Source organism: Heterocephalus glaber, unplaced genomic scaffold (genome assembly GCF_053883595.1).
Source record: "Heterocephalus glaber isolate CG9 unplaced genomic scaffold, H.glaber_assembly_v1.0 deba00000347, whole genome shotgun sequence".
In the NCBI taxonomy this organism is placed as follows: domain Eukaryota; kingdom Metazoa; phylum Chordata; class Mammalia; order Rodentia; family Bathyergidae; genus Heterocephalus; species Heterocephalus glaber.
Window position 1 is genome coordinate 52792113 of NW_028258143.1, and position 19347 is coordinate 52811459.

Sequence of the window (19347 nt, forward strand, 5' to 3'; positions counted from 1 at the left end):
TTCAACAGCTCCCCTGAGAAACATGCCTATCCTATGAGAGTTGTCCTATTTTTTATTGTTCCAAATGTAAAAAATTTCCGTCTCTCCAACAAAATTCCATTGGGTTCTTGCAGATTTATATTGAGAGGAAGATTTTCTAACTAGTGGAAAGTTTCTGTAACTATGTTTTGCTACCTAAAGACTAGCAAAGACACACCCCCACCCCCCTACCCCACCCCCGCCCTACTCTGCACCTGGGCCAGGGTTGGATTAGTGATTGTCATTCCCCTTCGAAGATAATGATATCAAGATAATGGATCAAGATAATGTGTTCCAACCCTGTGAATGTCTTCTTGGATGGTGTGGCAGTTAGGGTGGAGTTGCAGCCAGATTGGCCTTGGGATCTGTCCTGGAAATTGGTAGAGCACACTTCTAAGTGTGTCTGGGCGGGTCATGGAGGCATAGGGTTGAGGTCCATGTCTGCCCCTTCCATTCTGGTACTCCTCTCCTGCTCTGCTTCCTTGATGCCATGAACTAAGCATCTTTGCTCTGCCACATCATGGTATCATGATGTTTCTGCCTTAGAGCCAGTCAACCATGGACTGAAACCATGAGCCAAACTAAACCTCTACTCCTTTAAGTTGTGGGTGTTGGGGTGTCTAGTGACAGGAAAGCTGACAGATAGAGAAAGGAATCCAGTTATAAACTAAAAACCCAGGGCAGTCAAGATCTGTTTTCCTTGATTTTGTATCTGCACCAAGACAAGAGCTGACGGAATGGAAGGTGGTGGAACTTTCAAGAGGTGGGGTCTAGTGGTGGTCTCCAGGTCTTTGGGGCATTCCCTTGAAGGGGACTGTAGGACCCCAGTCTCTCCCTCTCTAATGCCCTGGCCATAAGGTGAGCAGTTTTGATCCACCACACCCTCTGGCCATGAGGCACTCTCTCATCACAGACCAAAAGGCAACAGGGCCAACTGATCATGGACCAAAACCTCCAGAACTATGCACCAAAATAAACCTTTCCTCTTTATAAATTGATCATCTCAAAATTGATCACAGTGAAAAAAAAAAAGCTAACACAGGAAACCTGCTCTTCATAGCATCATGAGACCACATTGGTTCAAATGGGAACTTGACCCACATTTGCTACTTACTTGATCTCTCAAATGACTGCATCTCCCTGTGCTACTATTTCCTTGGTTAAGATAAGCCTCACTGACTGTCAATTACATTTAATAGCCACTGCACCTCCAAACATCTAATGGTTCTTATTAGTAGGGCTGCATTAGGGTCTACTGAAGCAGAGAAGAGCAGAATTCATGCTATATATAACCCATCTATGTCAGAAGATATAAATCTATTCCTTCTTTTATTTTCCTAAAGCCAGTCATTGATATGTTGCAACTTTTTTCAACACTGGTCATGGCCTGGTCCCAGAGTTAGTGCCCTTGGCTACCTAGGCTCCTGCCTGGGAGAGATGCTCTGACGAAGTCTGTCGGCCTATACCATGCTTTGCACCTTCCTGTTTCTCAAAGCTCCTTTGCCCTCTGTCCCGTTCTCTTCTATCACCACTTAGTGACAGGTGACTGGTACAGTAAACTCATTGGAGCTGTGTTGTTGACCGTAATGGAAACAATAATAATTATACCTTTTTGAGCTCCCAATTGAGTTCTGACACATGCTGGGTACTGCATTTATATTATTTCATTTAATTATCACTCAATACAACAACCCATTTGTGAATTAAGAGCACTGAGGTTCAGAAGATTACATATGTTGGCTAAGGTTAGTGAAGGAAATGGTAAAAACTAGGAGTCACTTTCAACTTGTGATCTTTATCTTGCCCTTCCACCCAAGTTCCTACAGTAAAGGCTTAAGATATGATCTTTTTTCTGGATTGTTTCTATTTTAATGGTAATCATCAATGTCTTCAATCTATTGTGTCAATAGCAAGGACAATTCAGGCCAGGGGTGAGGTGGTTTTGAAAAAGGGTTTCTTAAGGCCCCATGGAATCTCTTGGAATTCAGAGCTGACTGCTTTTGATTTGTGCCTGCTGGAATTGAGAGTTGTCTACAGCCATCAGAAGTTACTGTCAGTTACTCTTCTTGTTGCTGAGCCAAAATACCTGACACCCGAGGTTAAAGGAGGAGAGGTTTATTTCAGCTCACAGTACATAGAGGTTTCAGTCCAGTCAGCTGGCTCCAAGGCAGAGTGGTATGGCAGAGGGACATCACAGAGGAGAAATAATTCATGGCAAGCAGAAGGCAGCAAAGTATCAAAGTAGCAGCAACAGCAGGCAGAAACAGCTACCTTCTTTCTGTCCCTTTATATTCCATCCAGGCTGCAAACTTAATGATTGAGGCCACCCCATTCAGGGTGGGGCACCCTGAATCCCAGCATGATATCCTAAACCCAGCATCACACACATAATCCAGCCACCTTTGAAACTCACCTATGACCACATGAGACCTTGGGGGGACATCTAGAAACAAGTCATAACAGTTACTCTTGAATATTAGTCACACTTCTAGCCCTCATATCAAGCCAAAATCAATACCAGCTCACCCTGATAAAAGTGAATGATTTTTAAGTTAGTGACCATAATGTCACTCCCTGGTCTACATCACTGCCAAAATACAGTGCAAATAAAGACCTGGATTAGCCTCATAAAAGTGTGGAATTGCTGTTTTTGGTGATGCTATTGATGATTCTACTCATCCTGTTATGAAACTCTTTTCTGTGATCTATAGTTAAGAACTTGTTGCGTGGCTTTCAATATATACAGCTATACTCTATGGAATTCCGTGACCATTGGATATTCCGTGACCATTGGATAAATTCTAGTAGTTGTAGACAATCCACATAGACAGCTTATGACTCATTAGGCAACAAAACTGCCAAAAATACCTTACATTAATTTGACATTTTTCAGAATTTAAGGAATTCCATTGCTTTATTTGTACATTACTTAACTAGGCAACAGTGATATCACAGATGCTCTGAAAATTCCCATGAGTTATATCAAGGCATTGGTAGATTAAGTTAATGCTTTAGGTGAATGTTATATATTCTCTTTCTTTCTCAAGCAGCTTTGTAACAACCAGCATCTACTTTTTCATGAAATGAAAATGCCTCCATGGGCTGGGGATTTAGCTCAGTGGTTTCGATGCCTGCTGCGCAAGTGCAAGGACCCGAGTTCGATCCCCTGTACCAAAAAAAAAAAAAAAATAGAAAATGCCTCCTTGTCTTATAACTTCCTTGATTATAGTTTTATTGCTTCAGTATCTACTTTCTTTTATGGTTCTATTAAAAGGCTTTCTTTCAGGTAAAAGGAAAAGAGATTTTTTTAAAAGTTCTAAGCTGTGCTAGGCATGGTGGTGCACACCTCAGTCTGGGAGACTGAGGCAGGAGGACCATAAGTTCAAGCCCAGTCTGGGCAACTTAATGACTTAGCAAGACCCTGACTCAAAATAAAAAATAAAAAAGGGTTGAGGATGTGGCTCAGTGAGAAGATCCTGAGTTCAATCCTAGTACTGCAAAAAAGAAAAAAAAGTCTAAACTGGGCATGGCCATGGTGGTACACATCTTTAATCCCAGCTACTCTGAAGCCTGAGGAAGGAGGATTGCAAATTCAAGGCCAGCCTCAGCAATTTAGTGAGACCCTGTCTTAAAATTTTTAAAGGGCTGTGGGTGTAACTGAATGGTAGAGCACTTGGCTAGCATGAGTAAAACCCTGGGTTCATTCCCTAGTACCAAAATTATCAGCTAAAGTAAAAGGTCTTTAACCCTTTAATGTGGATCAGTGTTTCTCCAAGTCAGAGTTGAGCAGGAAGCAGTTGTTGCAAGGAGGATCCATGGTTTGTTGCTTTTTTGGTTGTGTTTGCAAAGTCTTCTCTCACCCTTCTCCCTCCTGGCTGTCTTGGCAAAACCATCCAGAATCCAGCCCAGCCAGCCCCTATATTCCCTTCCCTGTTAGTATCTCCCTCAACTTTAGAGGCAGGCAGACTTGTGCTATCGCAGTCCCACTGCCACCCCCTGTTGACCATGAAACCTCAGGAAAGTTCCTCACTCTATATGGGCCTCATTTTTCTCATTCATCTAAAGGGAAAGTAGACTCATTTGCAAGGTTATGAATATTGAGTAAAATAGCACAGTATAAGTACCCAGCAAAATGCCTGTGGCATAGTAAGCACTCCACAAATGTGGGTTCCCTCCATGGGCCCTTTCTTAACACAGAGCTCCTCTGACAGTGCTCCACAGAGCTCTGATGTAGAGCTTGATGTCAAGGAGGGGCACTCTGACTACGAGCCAGGAGCAAAGCAGAGGGAGTCCTTGAATTTCCATGCAGTTCAAAGTTTTTTGACTGCTGTTGACTAAATAATTCCAAAACTGGACAGGCAAAAGAAACTTGTCTCTGTTAAGGCTTTGTATTTCAGCCACTGCCTTGAGGAAGCTCTCACTATTTCAGAGAAGAGCATTCATAACACCAAATAGTCATTCTCCTGCCCATGAGCCAGGTTGCCCGGGTAGCAGTGGCTCCAAACAAAGAAATAGTGAGAGGTTTGTCCATTCTTAGTGCCTAACTTGACTGATGTTATACAAGAGTTTGTTTCATTTTACTGAATAGAGTTACTCCTTCACTAATTGGCTCTCCATCTTGTGAAAATGACTGGGCAAAGAGGGTTGCTCCCTTCAGAGGGTTGCTCCCTTCAGAGGGTTGCTCCCTGCTTGGACCTGCAATTTCTCCAAAGGCTTTTCTGGCACATCAGGTTCCCTCAGCTTCTCATTGAAGCCAACAGGTTTTCAATAGCCTCTTTGTTGATCCTCTTCCATGAGAATTATGTCTGAGCTTGCTCTAGGAGACATTCCAGGTCTACTCTTACAGGAGTGTTTGCTAGTGTCAGCATGTAAGGTGCTTGTTACGTTATCTGTAATATCAGAGTCCTTCATCCTTCAAAAAATGTAAGAGAGAATATAAATTTGTGGTCCAGAGGTCCAATCCGGTACACAGACATGGGTTTATTTTTCCTTTGAATTGTGTACATAGTGTTTAGCCTTTGACATTTTTATTACTAAATTCTTCATACAGCAAAGTAGAGAGATTTTTATTGCAACCCCCCATGTATCTAACCCCTCAATTCAACCATTAACATTTTATTCTACTTGCCTTCTCACTTACCTATCTATCCCTTGAGCCATCAAGCAATCCTTATTTTTTCATACATTTCAAAGCAATTTGCAAAAATTAGTACCCTTCCTGCTAAACATTTCAGTATGCTAGAATTCAATAAGAAATTCACAAATCTAAAGTTTACATTCACTGACTCATGACAAATGCATACACCTACATAGCCCTGACCTCTATCAATAAAATATTATGACCCCTAGAAAGTTCCCTCCTGCCCTTCCCAGTTATCTCCCTCTGCAAAGTGACTACTCTTCTGAATCTTTTTCTACCATACATTACTTTTGTTTAGAATGTCATATATATGGGATCTAATATGGTTTTGTGTGTGTGTGTGTGTGTAGCACTTCTTTCATTCAATGTAATGTTTTGAGATGACCCATGTTATTGCATGAATCAGTAATTTGTTTCTTTGTATTTTCAAGTAATAGTCTGTTCTACCACTATTCATCCAATTTCCTTTGATAGTTGACCTGTTTCCAGTTTTTTGGCTCCGATAAAGCTGCTAAGAACATACTTGGACAAGTTTGCTTGTTTTTATTTTCTGTTAGGAAAATAAACACCTTCTAGAAGTAGAATTTCTGAGTTTTAGGATAGACGTATGTTTACAATGAATATAATGAATTACCGAATCTTTTTCTGACACAATTGCATTCCCACCAACAATGCGTGAGAGTTCCAGTAGCTCTAAATCCTAGCCAACATTTGATGTTATCAGCCTTAGCCATTCTGGTGGGTGTGTGGTAGTGCCTCCTTGTGGTTTTGATTTACACTCCCCTAGTGACCAATAATGCAGAGCACTTTTTCATTATATGGTGTTTTTAAAATTTAATCAATCATTTAAAAGTTAAGTTTCATGTAAGATCCTGGATTTCCAGCTTTTCGTGCAACATTAAAGGGCCTGGCAAAGCTGGACTCATATTCCCACCTGGGACCAATCAATGGAAACTTACCAGTGGCTATGCCTTAGAGGCAACTGTTCTTCAGCTCCCTGAGAACAGAATCCTCCAGATAACACCTAGTTATGTTACCTCACCTTATCACAATTGCAGTGCTGTTTTCCTCCTTGTTAAGAGCAAAGTGAGCTGGTTCTTGAACCCATTACTGGGGAAATGAAAGGTGGATCAAGAGGGCTGTAAAGTGCAAAAAAAGCAGGAAGACCACATTTCTTTGGGGCAATGAAAAAAATATTACTACAGTGTTTAATATGTAAATTAAATGGATCTATTCTGAAAAGAAACACCATAAGACTCTATAATGAAACTGCCTGACTTTACTCATTTTTATTACCTGCCTGGCCCCATAGGAATCTGAGTTTGTAATTCCTATAGTAGAAATCTTGAATTGATAAATTATGCCTCGAGGCTGCAGTAACTGCAAGTTATTTAGATATACAAAGGGATCTAATTTCATGTCCTTTTATTGAAGAAAAAAAGCACTCCCCAGTTCTTCATTTAGCATACTTTGTGTGTTAGAAAACATTGCGGCCAAAAAAATTTCTTGTTTCACTTCCTCAATTCTATAATTTTACTTTTAATTCCAGGATTGTAAGTGGAAAATGTATATGGAGATGGATGGGGATGAAATTGCAATAACCTACATAAAAGATGTGACATTCAACACTAACCTACCTGATGCAGAGATTTTAAAGATGGTAAAGGTAAGGCTCTATTTACAGCTTAAAAGCTTTTTTGAATTCACAGATATCAAACAGACATTAAAATACCCCAGCAGTGTGCTTCTGTGCTTGTGATGCTCGCATCAGCTCAGCCTCAAGCTGGCTGTTGAAAGGCACATTTTATTTAGTAGATTGAGACAATAATAGGTTTTTGTTAAAATTCCACTTATGCTGTGTGAGCTAAAAAGCATTGCAAAAAAAATTGTTTAATTTTTTAAAAATTTCTGTCTACATTTCTTTATGCTTACCCATTTATTAAAGGAAAGAAAATGTTATTGATGACAATATTTGCTTCAAATTTGAGTCATTTTTAAACTTTGGAAAACTTGTAAAGAGGAAAACTTTTCTTGGTTTAGTTCAATTTCCTGCAAGACTGGGATGAGGCTATTTCTGGGTATATGTTGAAGTTTTCATGGCTCCTTGGGTTCGCATTTGGGAATTCCTGGATTTTCATAGTGTCTTACTTACTCCAAAGTCACTGGTAGAAATATGCCATTGGGAACACTGAAGAAAGACTTATAGAAACACTTAACTTGCCCCTTGGAATGGAAAAAAATCAGTTCTGTCCCAACCATATGGAGAAAAACACACATGAAACTTCTATTGTAGAAGATCAACAACTTGAGGCAAACAACTGTGATGTCAATAGGATTGTCAACATAACCTCAGCCTTTAACTCTCATACACTCTTAACTGTGTATTTGGGTTTAGTCCAGAAAATGAGGCTTATCACAAAGTACCAAGGTACAAACATAAGTAGAAAAGTAAAATGAACTTTCAGTGCCATGGCCTTAGACTTGTGAATGTGTTCTCTGCACAAGCATGGGATCGCTAAACACCCAAGTCCTTTTAATATACAAGTGGCTTCATCAAGTAGACTGATTTTGTTTTTCTTTTTTTTTCTTTTTTTTCTTTTTGGTACCAGGGATCGAACTCGGGTCCTTGCGCTTGCGCAGCAGGCGGCAAAACCACTGAGCTAAATCCCCAGCCCAAGTAGACTGGTTTGATATTCGTTGTTGGGTTCCTTTGTATAACTGGGAGTTATTTCAATGGCATTATTTATCTGTAGAGGTTATGATTTGAGTTTAACTTTTCCTTTCGTTGTTGGGGCGTATTATGTTGTTATGTCTTGAAGACTAGAAAGTATAGATACTGTCACTGGAGTTTAAAGGCAAAAGGCCTTATTGGGGTCCCAACAGACCAGGCCCAGCCACCCATTCCATAACACCACTCAAGGAGATGAGCAGCGATGAAGACCAGGAAAGGGGCTTTAGTCAGCATGGCCATGCTGGGGAGCACAGATAAAGGTGTTCAATATCTGTCTTCAAGGGTCTAACAGAAGCTTTGGGGTTTATAGAAAGGGGGAACAAAGGCAAGGACTGGCTGGGAGTTGATATAGCTGGGGGGGGTAGATTTACATAGCTGGCAGCAGAGGTGATCCTGGTCAAGTCAGGGTCTGGTTGATATCTTAGGACTGGTTCTGTGAGGTCTTGGAGAGCCATCATCACTTGAGGGGGTAATTTGGCTCCCACCACGAGATGACTGGGCTTCTGCTTTGGGGGAGCAACCCTAGTTCCCACCATGGGGCAACTGCTCCTGGTTAAGGGGTGACCTTATCATGGGATGATATTTAAGGCTCTGCTTTTCCTGGAATCCAAAGTGATTAGTGGTTTAGGACAGTGACTTGAGACTTCTAGATATCTCTCCAAGGTGTCTAGAACTGGACATTGTAAAAGCTGGTAATTAGCAAATCCTAAAAATTATTTTAGTTACTCTTACCTCGCTGTCCTCAGTCTTGAAAGGGAATGAGGTAGGCTAAATGAATTTAGGAATAACAAACTTTGTAACGCAGACACTCCCTGAGTGATTAACATGCCTACGTGCAGAGCTGAGCAGAGATCTGACCCGGGGTTTGTTTGTTTTTTTGGTACAGGGGATCGAACTCAGGACCTTGCACTTGCAAGGCAGGCAGCAGAACCACTGAGCTAAATCTCCGCCCCTAACCCAGAGTTTTAGGGTAATAACGGAGACACAGTAAATGAAGGCAGAGATGCCACTGGGCATCCGCCGGCACAGCCTTTAAGTCCCTGTTACAATACTTTCTGCTTCTTCCCCACCTGTGACCTCACTGGCTGTGGCAGTTGTTCCTTGCTTCAGTGTACTTTAGAGTGAGATCCAAATCCCTGACTATGAGCAGAAGTTAAGTTGCTCCCAGAAAAAATAGTAGGATGGAATTGTAAAACAGAGTGTCCTTGTTTCTGTTATACCACATGTGCAGAATCACACACCAACACCAACAGGGCTCATGGAAAAATAAGATGGAGCAGACAATTCAAAATGTATAGAATTTTATAACACCAAAAGAAACAGTAACAATCCTAATTTAAAACAAAACAAGACCTGTTAATATCTATTACATTTTCTGTACCCAGCTCATAGGCAGTCATTCTTTTGCAGCCTTAAAACCAGAGGGCCAGGGGCCAGGGATGTAGGTCAGTGGCAAGCACAAGGTCCTGAGTTTGATCCCAGGTACCAAAAAGAAAAAAAAAATAGACAGGAAGATGGGAGGAGAATGCAACTCACTTCTAATAGGCATTAATTTCATCAAAATTAAATAGCGTCCAAGACATAGGCCTCTTTACTCATCCCTTGTTTTAAGACAGTGGGAAAATATTGCCACAGTGTCTTCACTGGTACGTGTGGCATTGTGGGGTAGCCTGACCGAGTGGGAAGCTGAGTGATTGCTGCAGCCACTACACCAGCCACTGCTTGCACTCAAAGAACACACTTCTGGGTCTTCTCATATTGTTGTGATTTTCTTTTAGTTTTGAGAAAGTTTTTCTGTAGATGATTTAAACATTAGGATGAATTAATGATATAATAATTATATAACGATATAATGTTAGGACTGAGCGATAGCAAATGTTATATCACAAAAGAGAGGATTGTGAGAGACTAAAATCAGCTGTTTACAGTTGTGTGAAAGGATGTGTTAATGGAAAACAAAGCCCAAAACATGAGCACGTTGTGAACCAGCATAACTTTCACGATAATCTAGTATGATGCCCCTATTTGCCAACTGAGGATGGCGCAGCTGGCCTGGAAGAAACACACTGACAGGACAGGCAGTACTGTGGTATTATACCTCCTAGCTTTTCTTTTTCAGCCACCATTTGTGATGGAGAGGTGGATTGTGGGAATAGCACAAAACCAGACCGTGGAGTGCACTGTCACATATGAGGTAAGTGTCTGGATTGGATGGCTTCTGGCCTTCCTGTCGGTTACTGAGCAGGGTTGTAGCTGGTCCCTTGGAGTGCTTATAGTTTTTGGGGATTTACTGGGAAAGAAATTACTTAACCAACATGAATATGAGATCAATATAATTTCACTGACAAAATATTTGAAAAGGTAAGAGAACAGGATAAACTGACCTAGATAGAGACTGGGACAACACTTCATTCATTCATTCATTCATTCATTCATTCTTGACTGAACACTGCTACACACCACGAAATATGTTTAGGTACTGGGAATACCATAAAGTGATTGAAGCAGACCTTTGCCTTCTCAGAGCCAAGAATTTAGGGGTGAGAAAAGATGAATGAATCTTCAAAAGGGCAGAACACAGCCCCACTACCAGGTGGGGAAAAAGTATACGATCAAAAACAGATGAACTGATTGCATATACTTTGATGTGGAAAGATAGAAAATGTTATACTTTTTTAAAGATATGCTGTTAAAATTAGAATTCATATGTTTAACAGTACCTGAAGGCAGCTGCTGTTCTGTGATTAGGATATTCAAGACCTACACTCTCTGGAGGATTATATTCTGGTGGGGCCAAATAGAGAATAAGTAACAAATAAGTAAATCATGTCAGAGAGCAAAAGGTAATAAATGGAAAATAACTTGGGGTGTTAGATTGGGTGCTCAGGGAGGAAGTCTCTGAAGAGGAGGCCGCAGGAAACAGCAGGAAGATCAAGTGCAAGTCCCCATGCACAGGGTACAATGACAAAGCTAGGCAGGTGGGCAGGGCCTGGCCATGGGCCCCAGTAAGGAGTTTGGATTTGCCATAAGCAGAATGGGAAGTTAACAGGGCATTTTAAATAGCAGATAGAAAGAATCTAATTATGTTTTAAAAATCAACAAGATCTGCATAATAACATGTATATGATTACCAATGCTTGGCACTAAAAAAATTTTAAGATAATAGATGTCATGTTATACATTTTGTGTCATAACATTTTTCACATTAACAGAGAATGGTCTCTCTGTATATATATTTTAATGATCTGTGGTTCCATAAATGTATTTAACACCAATAATTTTTAAAATCACCAACATCTTCCTGGTTGGTAGGACATTAACCTTACAAAATAGAACAGCCCTGTGTGGAGCAGATGGAGGAGTACAGTTGGAGTAGAGTGGAGATACATGAAGATATTAGTGTGCATCTAGCACTGATAAGACCTGCACTTCCAAGCCAGGCTCGGTGGTTCATGCCTTTAATCCTAGCACTCGGGAGGCTGAGGCAGGAGGATTGCTCAGAGTTCAGGGCCAGCCTGTGCTACATAGTGAGTTCAAGGCCAGCATGAACTGCATCATGAGACCCTGTCTCAAAAAAAAGGTCTGCTTTAAATTGGGGTTTATGCACTGCTGCATGTTGTGATGATATCCCAAACTACCAGGTTTGGCTCTTCAGTGGGCTCCAAATCCTGGCCAGCCTGCTCCGAAGCCTGGAAAGTAGTGTTTTGACAGTAATCTGTTGTCTTAGTTACTTTTCTTGTTGCTCAGACACAATACCCAACACTGCAAATTAAAGGAAGAAAGGTTTATTTTGGCTCACAGTTTGTGGAGCTTTCAGTCCATAATCAGCAGGCTCAAGGCAGGGCAGCATGGGAGCCGGGCATGGCAGAAGACAGCTCATAGCACAGCAGCTGGAAGCAGAGATCGAGGGAGGAGGAAGGGGGATGCATTCTTCCAAGCCACGCCCCCCCAGTGACCCCCACCACCACCACCAGGCTTCACCTGCAGCATCACATCTAGCTATAAACTCTCGTGGACTGATCCACTGCTGAGTGTCTCACCTCCATGATCCAGTCACCTGCCCAAAGCCCCACCTATGATCACATGAGGCTTTGGGGGGACATCCACATATAAACCCTAATATCTGTCCTCACCTGAAGGGTGCACAGGTTATGGGCTGAGGCACCAGAGAAGCAACATTAGTCATCAGTGAGGCTTGCAGTGCACAAAACCCAAATAAAAGAGGTTGGTTGGTCTTGCAGATTTGATCATCTATCCTGAAGCCAGGTAAGGGTCCTCACTGCCCAGGGAGGTCCTCTCCTTGGTAACCTCTTAGCCAGAGTTCACCTCTGCCAGCCTGCCACTCTGCAGATGCACCATACTCTCTCTTTGCTGCTTGTTTCCCTTACTTTTCCTCCTCCTTTTTAGACTTTATAATGATGATAACCACTTATGTCTGTGTTTTTTACTTATGAGTTTTAAAAAAATTTTTCATCACGTATTGAATCCTGGAGATTCTTTTGGAAGGTGTGACTGGGGATGGACCCAGAGTCCTTCTCGTGCTGGGGGAGTGTGTGCTGCAGAGCTCCACCCAGCTCCCGAGAGGCTTTCATCCCTGCCGCTTTGTGACACCTGGTGAGGAGGGCGCTGTCAGGAGCAAACAGGCCGAGTCCTGAGCTGTGTAATTTGTTTTCCAGTCCGCATTTCTCCCCTCTTGATCCTGTCTCACTTTGCCCCTGTCACCCTACCCTCCCTGGGAGAGATTAGTGCACTGTGTGCCCCGCATGCACCCAAGCCCCTGGAAACCGAAACCCTTCTTGGCCAGAAAGGGTGGTCAGATGTTCATTTATACTCATTTATTCAGCAAAATATCTGTTGCAAGTACTAAAAACAGGAAATTATTTCTTGTTTCTTATCAAAGAGGTAAGTTGAGATTTGCCAAATGTTATACATCTTGGAAAAAGACAGCACGTATTTCACTAACATAATCTGTAAGGAGTAAAGCACTGCTGGGGCTGGGGATGTGGCCCAGTGGAAGAACAGGTGTTTAGCATTTCATTTGTGAGTCCCTGGGTGTAATGAGAGAGAGGGGTGGGGGGAGAGAAAACACATGAGAAAATTATATTTACGCAAACTATTCAGAATATTTTACCTAAGGCATATGATAGTGTTCTAAGCAGTGACATTGAAGTGACATAATGACTTTGGTTTCTTTCCTTCCAATTTTATAAATGAAATGTGTATATGCTTGGTCATGGCTTCTTCTTTCTTTTCGACAGAGTGATGTTAGAACTCCAAAAAGCACTAAACATGTCCATTCAATTCACTGGAGTAGATCGAAACCACAGGATGAAGTGAAAGCTGTTCAACTCTCCATTCAGACATTGCTCCTCAATTCAGAGGGTAACCCTCGCAGCAGGTCTGACTCAAGTAAGTCAGTGTGATATGTGTGTGATACTCCGAAAAGTTAGTTACGACATTCTCATGGCAGAGGTGAGTGCCTGTCTGTAGCTAAACACACATTCCTCACATAGTACTTTCTCCTTATACTTTTAGAATATTGGTTTTTGTAAACAGATTATATGGTAAGTAGTATTTATAGACATAAATATGGGTATATTAGAATATATTTCAGGATAACCATGATAGAAGATAAACATTAGGATTACATTGCATTGGTAATAAAAATCTGTTTTCATATTTAGCTTCCAGAAATGTGTGTGCAGATAGAGATATAAATCTTCTGTGTGTAGTAAACATTTGCTGCAGAGCCGCTGCTGTCACTGGGCAATATCTTGCATCCTAAACACCACTTATACATCGAAGTATGAAAATGACTGGGGAAGGATGGAAGGCGAGGATGGAGAGGGGGAGAGAAAGGGAAGGATGGAGGGAAAAAAGGGTATGATAAGAAAGAAAAGAGGATAGAAAAAGACACAGAAAACTTGAAATACATATGGTGGATAGTGGTGTTAAATTATAGATAATGTAAAGAAACAATTACGAGTAACGCTGAGGAGGATCCACTGACTGTTGTCAACTTGGTCATCATTTGGTGGACTCAAAGAAAAGATTCTGACCCTCAGCTCTGTAGGTCCAGAAATTCAAAGAACTCTTTGGGACTGGGACAAGCTAACAAAAACACTGGAAACATGTATACAATATGCATTTCCCTCTTTATCATGAGAAATATACCTGGCAAACAAAGCAAAAATGCATGTTTTCTGATTGGTGCATTTTTTTTCCCAAGAGGAAAATATACCTGTGAAGCCTTATCAGAAGCTTATTTGGTGGGCAAAGCCAGGGGCCATAACTTGCTGCCCCTGAGGGCTGACATCTTGCACTTACAAGAGCCTCACCCCTGTGTCCTCCACTATGAAGTCCGACCCATCAGGCGGACCAGCTGTCCTTGAATGCCCGCCAACCCAGTGCCTGGAATCCTGCACAATACTCAAAACCCACCAGCAGATTACTTGATGGCATGGCCATGTCCACCTTGGTCAGCACAGTTGATTTGCTTATATTTTATAAATAATCATCACAGACATCCTGACTACCAGGACTAGGCATGATTGAGTCTTTGTCAAGCCTTCCTTGCTGTAATCTCATCACCAAACATCTTTTAGGGCATGCTGTTCCTACAAATGACTGTTCCACATGATAGGAGTTGATTCCCACTAGCTGTCCTCTCAGAAGCTCTTTTTCCAGGTTCTTTTGTATTTGTTCACACAATTCTTGTTTTGCATGCCTATTACACTTCTAAGGACTTCTTTCTGTAACTACTAATGTTTGTAGGGCACATTTTACTTCTATAGAGCTTTCATGACCTTCATCCTCTTTGATCCCTGCAACAGCCCTATGAAAATGGGGTGGGGGGGTTTTCTTTTTGCATCTCTGTTGTATTTTCCTCCCATTAAAGCTTTTTTTCTGTTTCCCTACTAACATGAGACAAAATGGCTGCCAAAAATTTGATTTAACTCCAATCCCACCATGTGAGAGTCACCAAATAGACACTTTATCAGTCCCAATTTCAAACTTCTCAGCATAAAACTTAAGAATGCTGTTTTTTGCCAAGCATTCTCTCATGGGCCAATTAGCTATATGAATAGGATGAGATGGTGGTAGGTGGCCAGGACATCCTATACATTGTATTGTGGCCAAATGAATGGAGTCAGGGTGAAACCCTTAATATGGCATTTACATGGGCCTAGGTGGCATTAAATTTATCATTTAATGTGGTAAATGGCAATAAGTGTTCTTGGCTACTCTTAAAAATAAATATTTTAAGGGGCCGGGGATTTAGCTCAGTGGTTCCACTGCCTGCCTCGAAAGTGCAAGGACCAGAGTTCGATCCCTGGTACCCAAAAAACAAACAAACCAAAAGCAAAAAAAAAAAAATTTAGGAGACAGGAAATTTGGCTTTCTCTAAACATGTACACAGGAATACCCTCCTTTCTCCTGTTGGAATTGCTCCAGATAAACTTTTTCATTCAGAATATCAAGTGGAAAGGTTGCAGACTTAGTCTCTCTTTGGAATTACTCCAATTTTATCTAATTTGCATCCCTTTCATTCTCATTGTAGCTAGCTAGTTATTAAGTAAATATATTTATTTACAAGTAAATAAATGTATTTATTAAGTAAATACTGGGGATTGAGCCCAGGGCCTTTACACTGAACTACATCCCAAGCCATATATATATATATATATATAGAGAGAGAGAGAGAGAGAGAGAGAGAGAGAGGGAGGGAGAGAGAGAGATGGAGTCTTGCTAAGTTCCTCAGCTTCCCAGCCAGGTTGGGCTTCAATTTGTGACCCTCCTGCCTCTACCCCCCAGAGTTCTGGGATGGCAAGCAAGCACCACCATGCCCAGCCCTTGTATCTCATTTCACCCCTTTTCACAGTGTGGTATGAAGACTCAGAGGATACTACCCAGAACAGTTAAGGTCACTCTCAGTGGTAGAAAATCTCCTTTCAGCTCACTCCTGTGGCTCTCAAACTGTGGTCCCAGGACCAACAGGATGTGGGTGCCCTGTGTGCTTGTTTGAAATGCAGACTTGGAGGCCCAGCCCCGGGCCTCCAGAATCACAAATTCTGGGACTAGAACAGCAGTCTTCATTTTAAGAAACCCTCCAGGTAATTCAAGTATTCTAAAGTCCCGTAGCTACTGAGTCAAATGACAATAAAATGGATTGTCTTCCTTAACAAGAGGCTGCAGCTGCAGTGAGAAAACCCAGTGGGACCACACTGAGGTCAAGGGTCACCCCTTTACTCCCTGCACGCCATGTTGGCTGCACCCTCCACCCGGCTACTCCCCTGTTCATGGTCACTGTGTAGGATGTGGCTCCGCCCAGAGGACAGGACAGGTCAGGGCCTCCCTGTTTTCATATTCAGGAGTGATGAAAGCCTTCCTAGAAGCCTCAGCCTAGATTCCCCTCACCAGCTCTGCTTTGGCAGAACCAAGCAGGCTGCCCCTCCTTGGCACCTGCACTCTGGCTCAGACTAATCAAGTGTCCCCAGAGCCCCAAGGCAGCCTGCTTCCCTGACACACAAGGCTGCTGGGGTTGGAGACCACACAAAATCAGGGCTCAGTTGGAAGCTAAAATGTCAAAGAAATCAAGGTGTGGAGAGGTGTTGTGATACTTTATGATTCTGCTCATGTCACGTTTCTGTAATCCGAATCACAGACACACAGAGTGAATGGGCAGTTACCAAGGGCTGGGAGAGGGCAGAGGGGAGGAAGCATTGTTTAGTGGTATACTCTGCAAGAGAGCTGTTGCACAAGGTGAACTATATACACTGAGAAAGGGTGTTCGGGAAACACAAGCATGCACAGTGACAGAAAAAGGCACTTGGCTGATGGGAGCCTTGACACAGGAGGTGCCCCAGGTCTGGACAAGTTCCTTGCCTCAGAGTTGGGGTCACCTGTGCCCATCAGAAAGGGAGGTCACTAGCTGGCAGAGAGAAGTGAGCTTGCACTGATGTCCCCACCCCAAAACGCCATCTCCAACAAGCAGGGCAGAGACGCAGGAGCTGTGGCGGGAGCACCCCAGGCCAAGAAGATGGGAGACCTTGGGGCAGGGAGCTAACTTACACACGAGAAATTTCTGCTTCCTTTCTCCGGCATATTCCCTGCTGCTGAACCTCTGTCCTCCCAGACAATGAGCACCGTCTCCCTTCCAGACAATCTGCAGCTGGCTCAGCCTTCAGAACTTGTTTTATCTGCCTTTGGGGCCCTTGAGGGTTCAAAAGTGCTGGTCGCCAAAAGAAAAAAAAATCCTTCGTTTCTGAAACATACATATGCCTGTCACCCAAGCACTATTAAACAGCAACTTCTAGATGTGAGAACACAACTAAGTAGGAAGAAGATGGCATTTAGAGGAAGGAGGACCTAGGATTTTTGGCTGAGTAACCTTGGGCGATTTCCTTCACGTCTCTAGGTGCCTTAGGTTGTAGAGTAAGATTGTTAGTATTTACCTGGGAAGATTATAGGAAGGATCAAACATGATCATGTAAGCAAAGCCATGGAACAAAGCCAAGCTCACAGCATATACTGGTGTCAATGTCCTTCTGGTTTTTAAAAAAGTATTTGTATTAGTGTAGGAAATGTCCTTATCCCTGGCCTAGAATTGCTGTGAATGCGAAGCATGGGGCAGCCTGAGCGGCTCAGCTTCCCCAGCCCAGTGAGGAGCTGGGCCTTAGCTGGGGCCGAGCTCATGTATGACTCTCCCGCAGGTGCCGACTGCCAGTGGCTGGACATGCTGCGGATGCGGCAGATGGCCTCCGACTTGACCCTGCAGCGCTCACACAGCAATCCTATCCTGGGCTCCCCCTTCTTTCCGTTCTTTGACAACCAGGACTCCTACGCGGCCGCGGTGAGGCGGACCCAGGCTCCTGTCAAGTACCAGCAGATCACCCCCATCAACCAGTCCAGGAGCTCCTCGCCCACCCAGTATGGGCTGACCAAGAACTTCTCCTCTCTGCTCCTCAACTCCAGGGACAGCGGCTTCTCCAGCCTCAACACTGACAGCTCCTCCGAGAGGGGGCGCTACTCGGACCGGGGCAGGGGCAAGCGCGATAGCGGCAGCGGCTCGCTCAACTCCTCTCCCCGGGGCAAGGGCCAGCACGCGGCTGCCCCAAGGGACAGGGCCGCAGGCAGGGCCTACAGGGTGTCACCGGCCTCGCTCGGCCCCCGCCAGGCCCCCAACTCCCGGAGGAGCCCAAACGCCCGCCGCCTGCCCAGGCCCATCCCGGGGATGCCCATGCAGCCTGAGCCCGACCCCCAGGCCTGCGAGGAGGAGAGCAGGGCGAGTGAGGGCGGCTGGACCAAAGTGGAGCCCAGGAGGAGGCCGCGCAGGCCCTCGCCAGCCAGGGGCGGCAAGGAGCGGGCCCGGGTTGGCCACCGGGGCCGCAGGACTTTCTGAGAAGTAGGCCGGACCGTCCTGGTCACCCCTGCAACGCCTCCTGCTAAGAGGTTGTCTTCAGGTTTAATTAACAAGAAGACACTGCTTCCATTCGTTGACTGGAAAACACCTTCCAATAGAGACCGAAGCTAAACCACAGCCAAAAGGATGGTAACCAGACTTGAAAGTACTGCTCTCCTCTGAATTAACATTGTCGGAGGAGGGGCTGTGTCCTCATTGACGCTCTGGTCAGCAGGGTCAGGACTAAGACAAGAGGTCCACAGAAAATCAAAATCCTGACAAAGACCAGATGGATGTTACTGATGTTTTCTGTTTGTCTCACCTCTACTCCAAGATGTGGCAAGGCACTATCACTGACCCTGTTTTTATTTAAAATTTTAATATTTTGTTCATGAATTTTGGCATTCGTTTTCTAAAATATTGTGTTAAAATATCATTTTTCTTGATGACTGAGGTTTTTTATGCCTCCCTAAATTTTGTGCCCAAAGCAAGTGATCCTCCCCCGTCTCAGCTTTGCTAATTAGTATTTATTTTAGTGAGATACTGTGTTTCTGTCATGGCCATAATGGAGCTGGTTTGACTTGTCATTTTTAGGGAATAAAAAAGGTTATTGAACTTAGTGCTGATTTTGATGTATGTCGCATTCGTTATGATTCATAACAAACCATATACCTAAGCTCCCAGAACTCCTTTTGAGTATTATTTTCCACATTTTACCAAAGGACCACAAAGGCCTCTTAGGATGTCAGAAATCTGAAGTCTTTAGAAAACAGACAGAGTGCAGGATAATAACATCACAAGCTAAAAGCTAGAGAAATTTAAAATTACCAACATCCTCGTTAGAACAAGACCGTAAATACCAGCCTTGCAGCAGGACAGCTCGAAGCAGCTGGAGGTAGAGGAGACGGCTTGCTATTTAGGACAGCAACGGTGAAATCCAACTTGGGAAATTGTTCATACTGTACACCTCAAAAAATTGGTCAGCAACAAACATCCGTCAAATGAATTCAAGTTGCTCTCAATATTAGGAAATTCCATTCAGTGTTCACTAGCACT

The 19347-nt window shown here is 43.2% G+C and overlaps 1 protein-coding gene across 4 annotated transcripts in view; it reads left to right on the forward strand.

Moving 5' to 3' along the window:
* Window positions 1-18910, forward strand: part of Map3k20 (mitogen-activated protein kinase kinase kinase 20) — a 172510-nt gene extending 153600 nt beyond the window's left edge. For 3 of the 4 annotated variants that reach the window (XM_021238651.2, XM_004857688.3, XM_004857687.4), the window contains exons 17-20: window positions 6708-6824; window positions 10009-10083; window positions 13148-13298; window positions 17603-18451. In XM_021238651.2, coding sequence (XP_021094310.1) covers window positions 6708-6824; window positions 10009-10083; window positions 13148-13298; window positions 17603-18291 — 1032 coding nt within the window. In that variant the 3' untranslated portion in view covers window positions 18292-18451. Of the gene's footprint in view, window positions 1-6707; window positions 6825-10008; window positions 10084-13147; window positions 13299-17602 lie in introns of all 4 variants that reach the window. The other variant, XM_004857686.4, reaches the window with a different exon arrangement.
* Window positions 18911-19347: the final 437 nt, after the last annotated feature.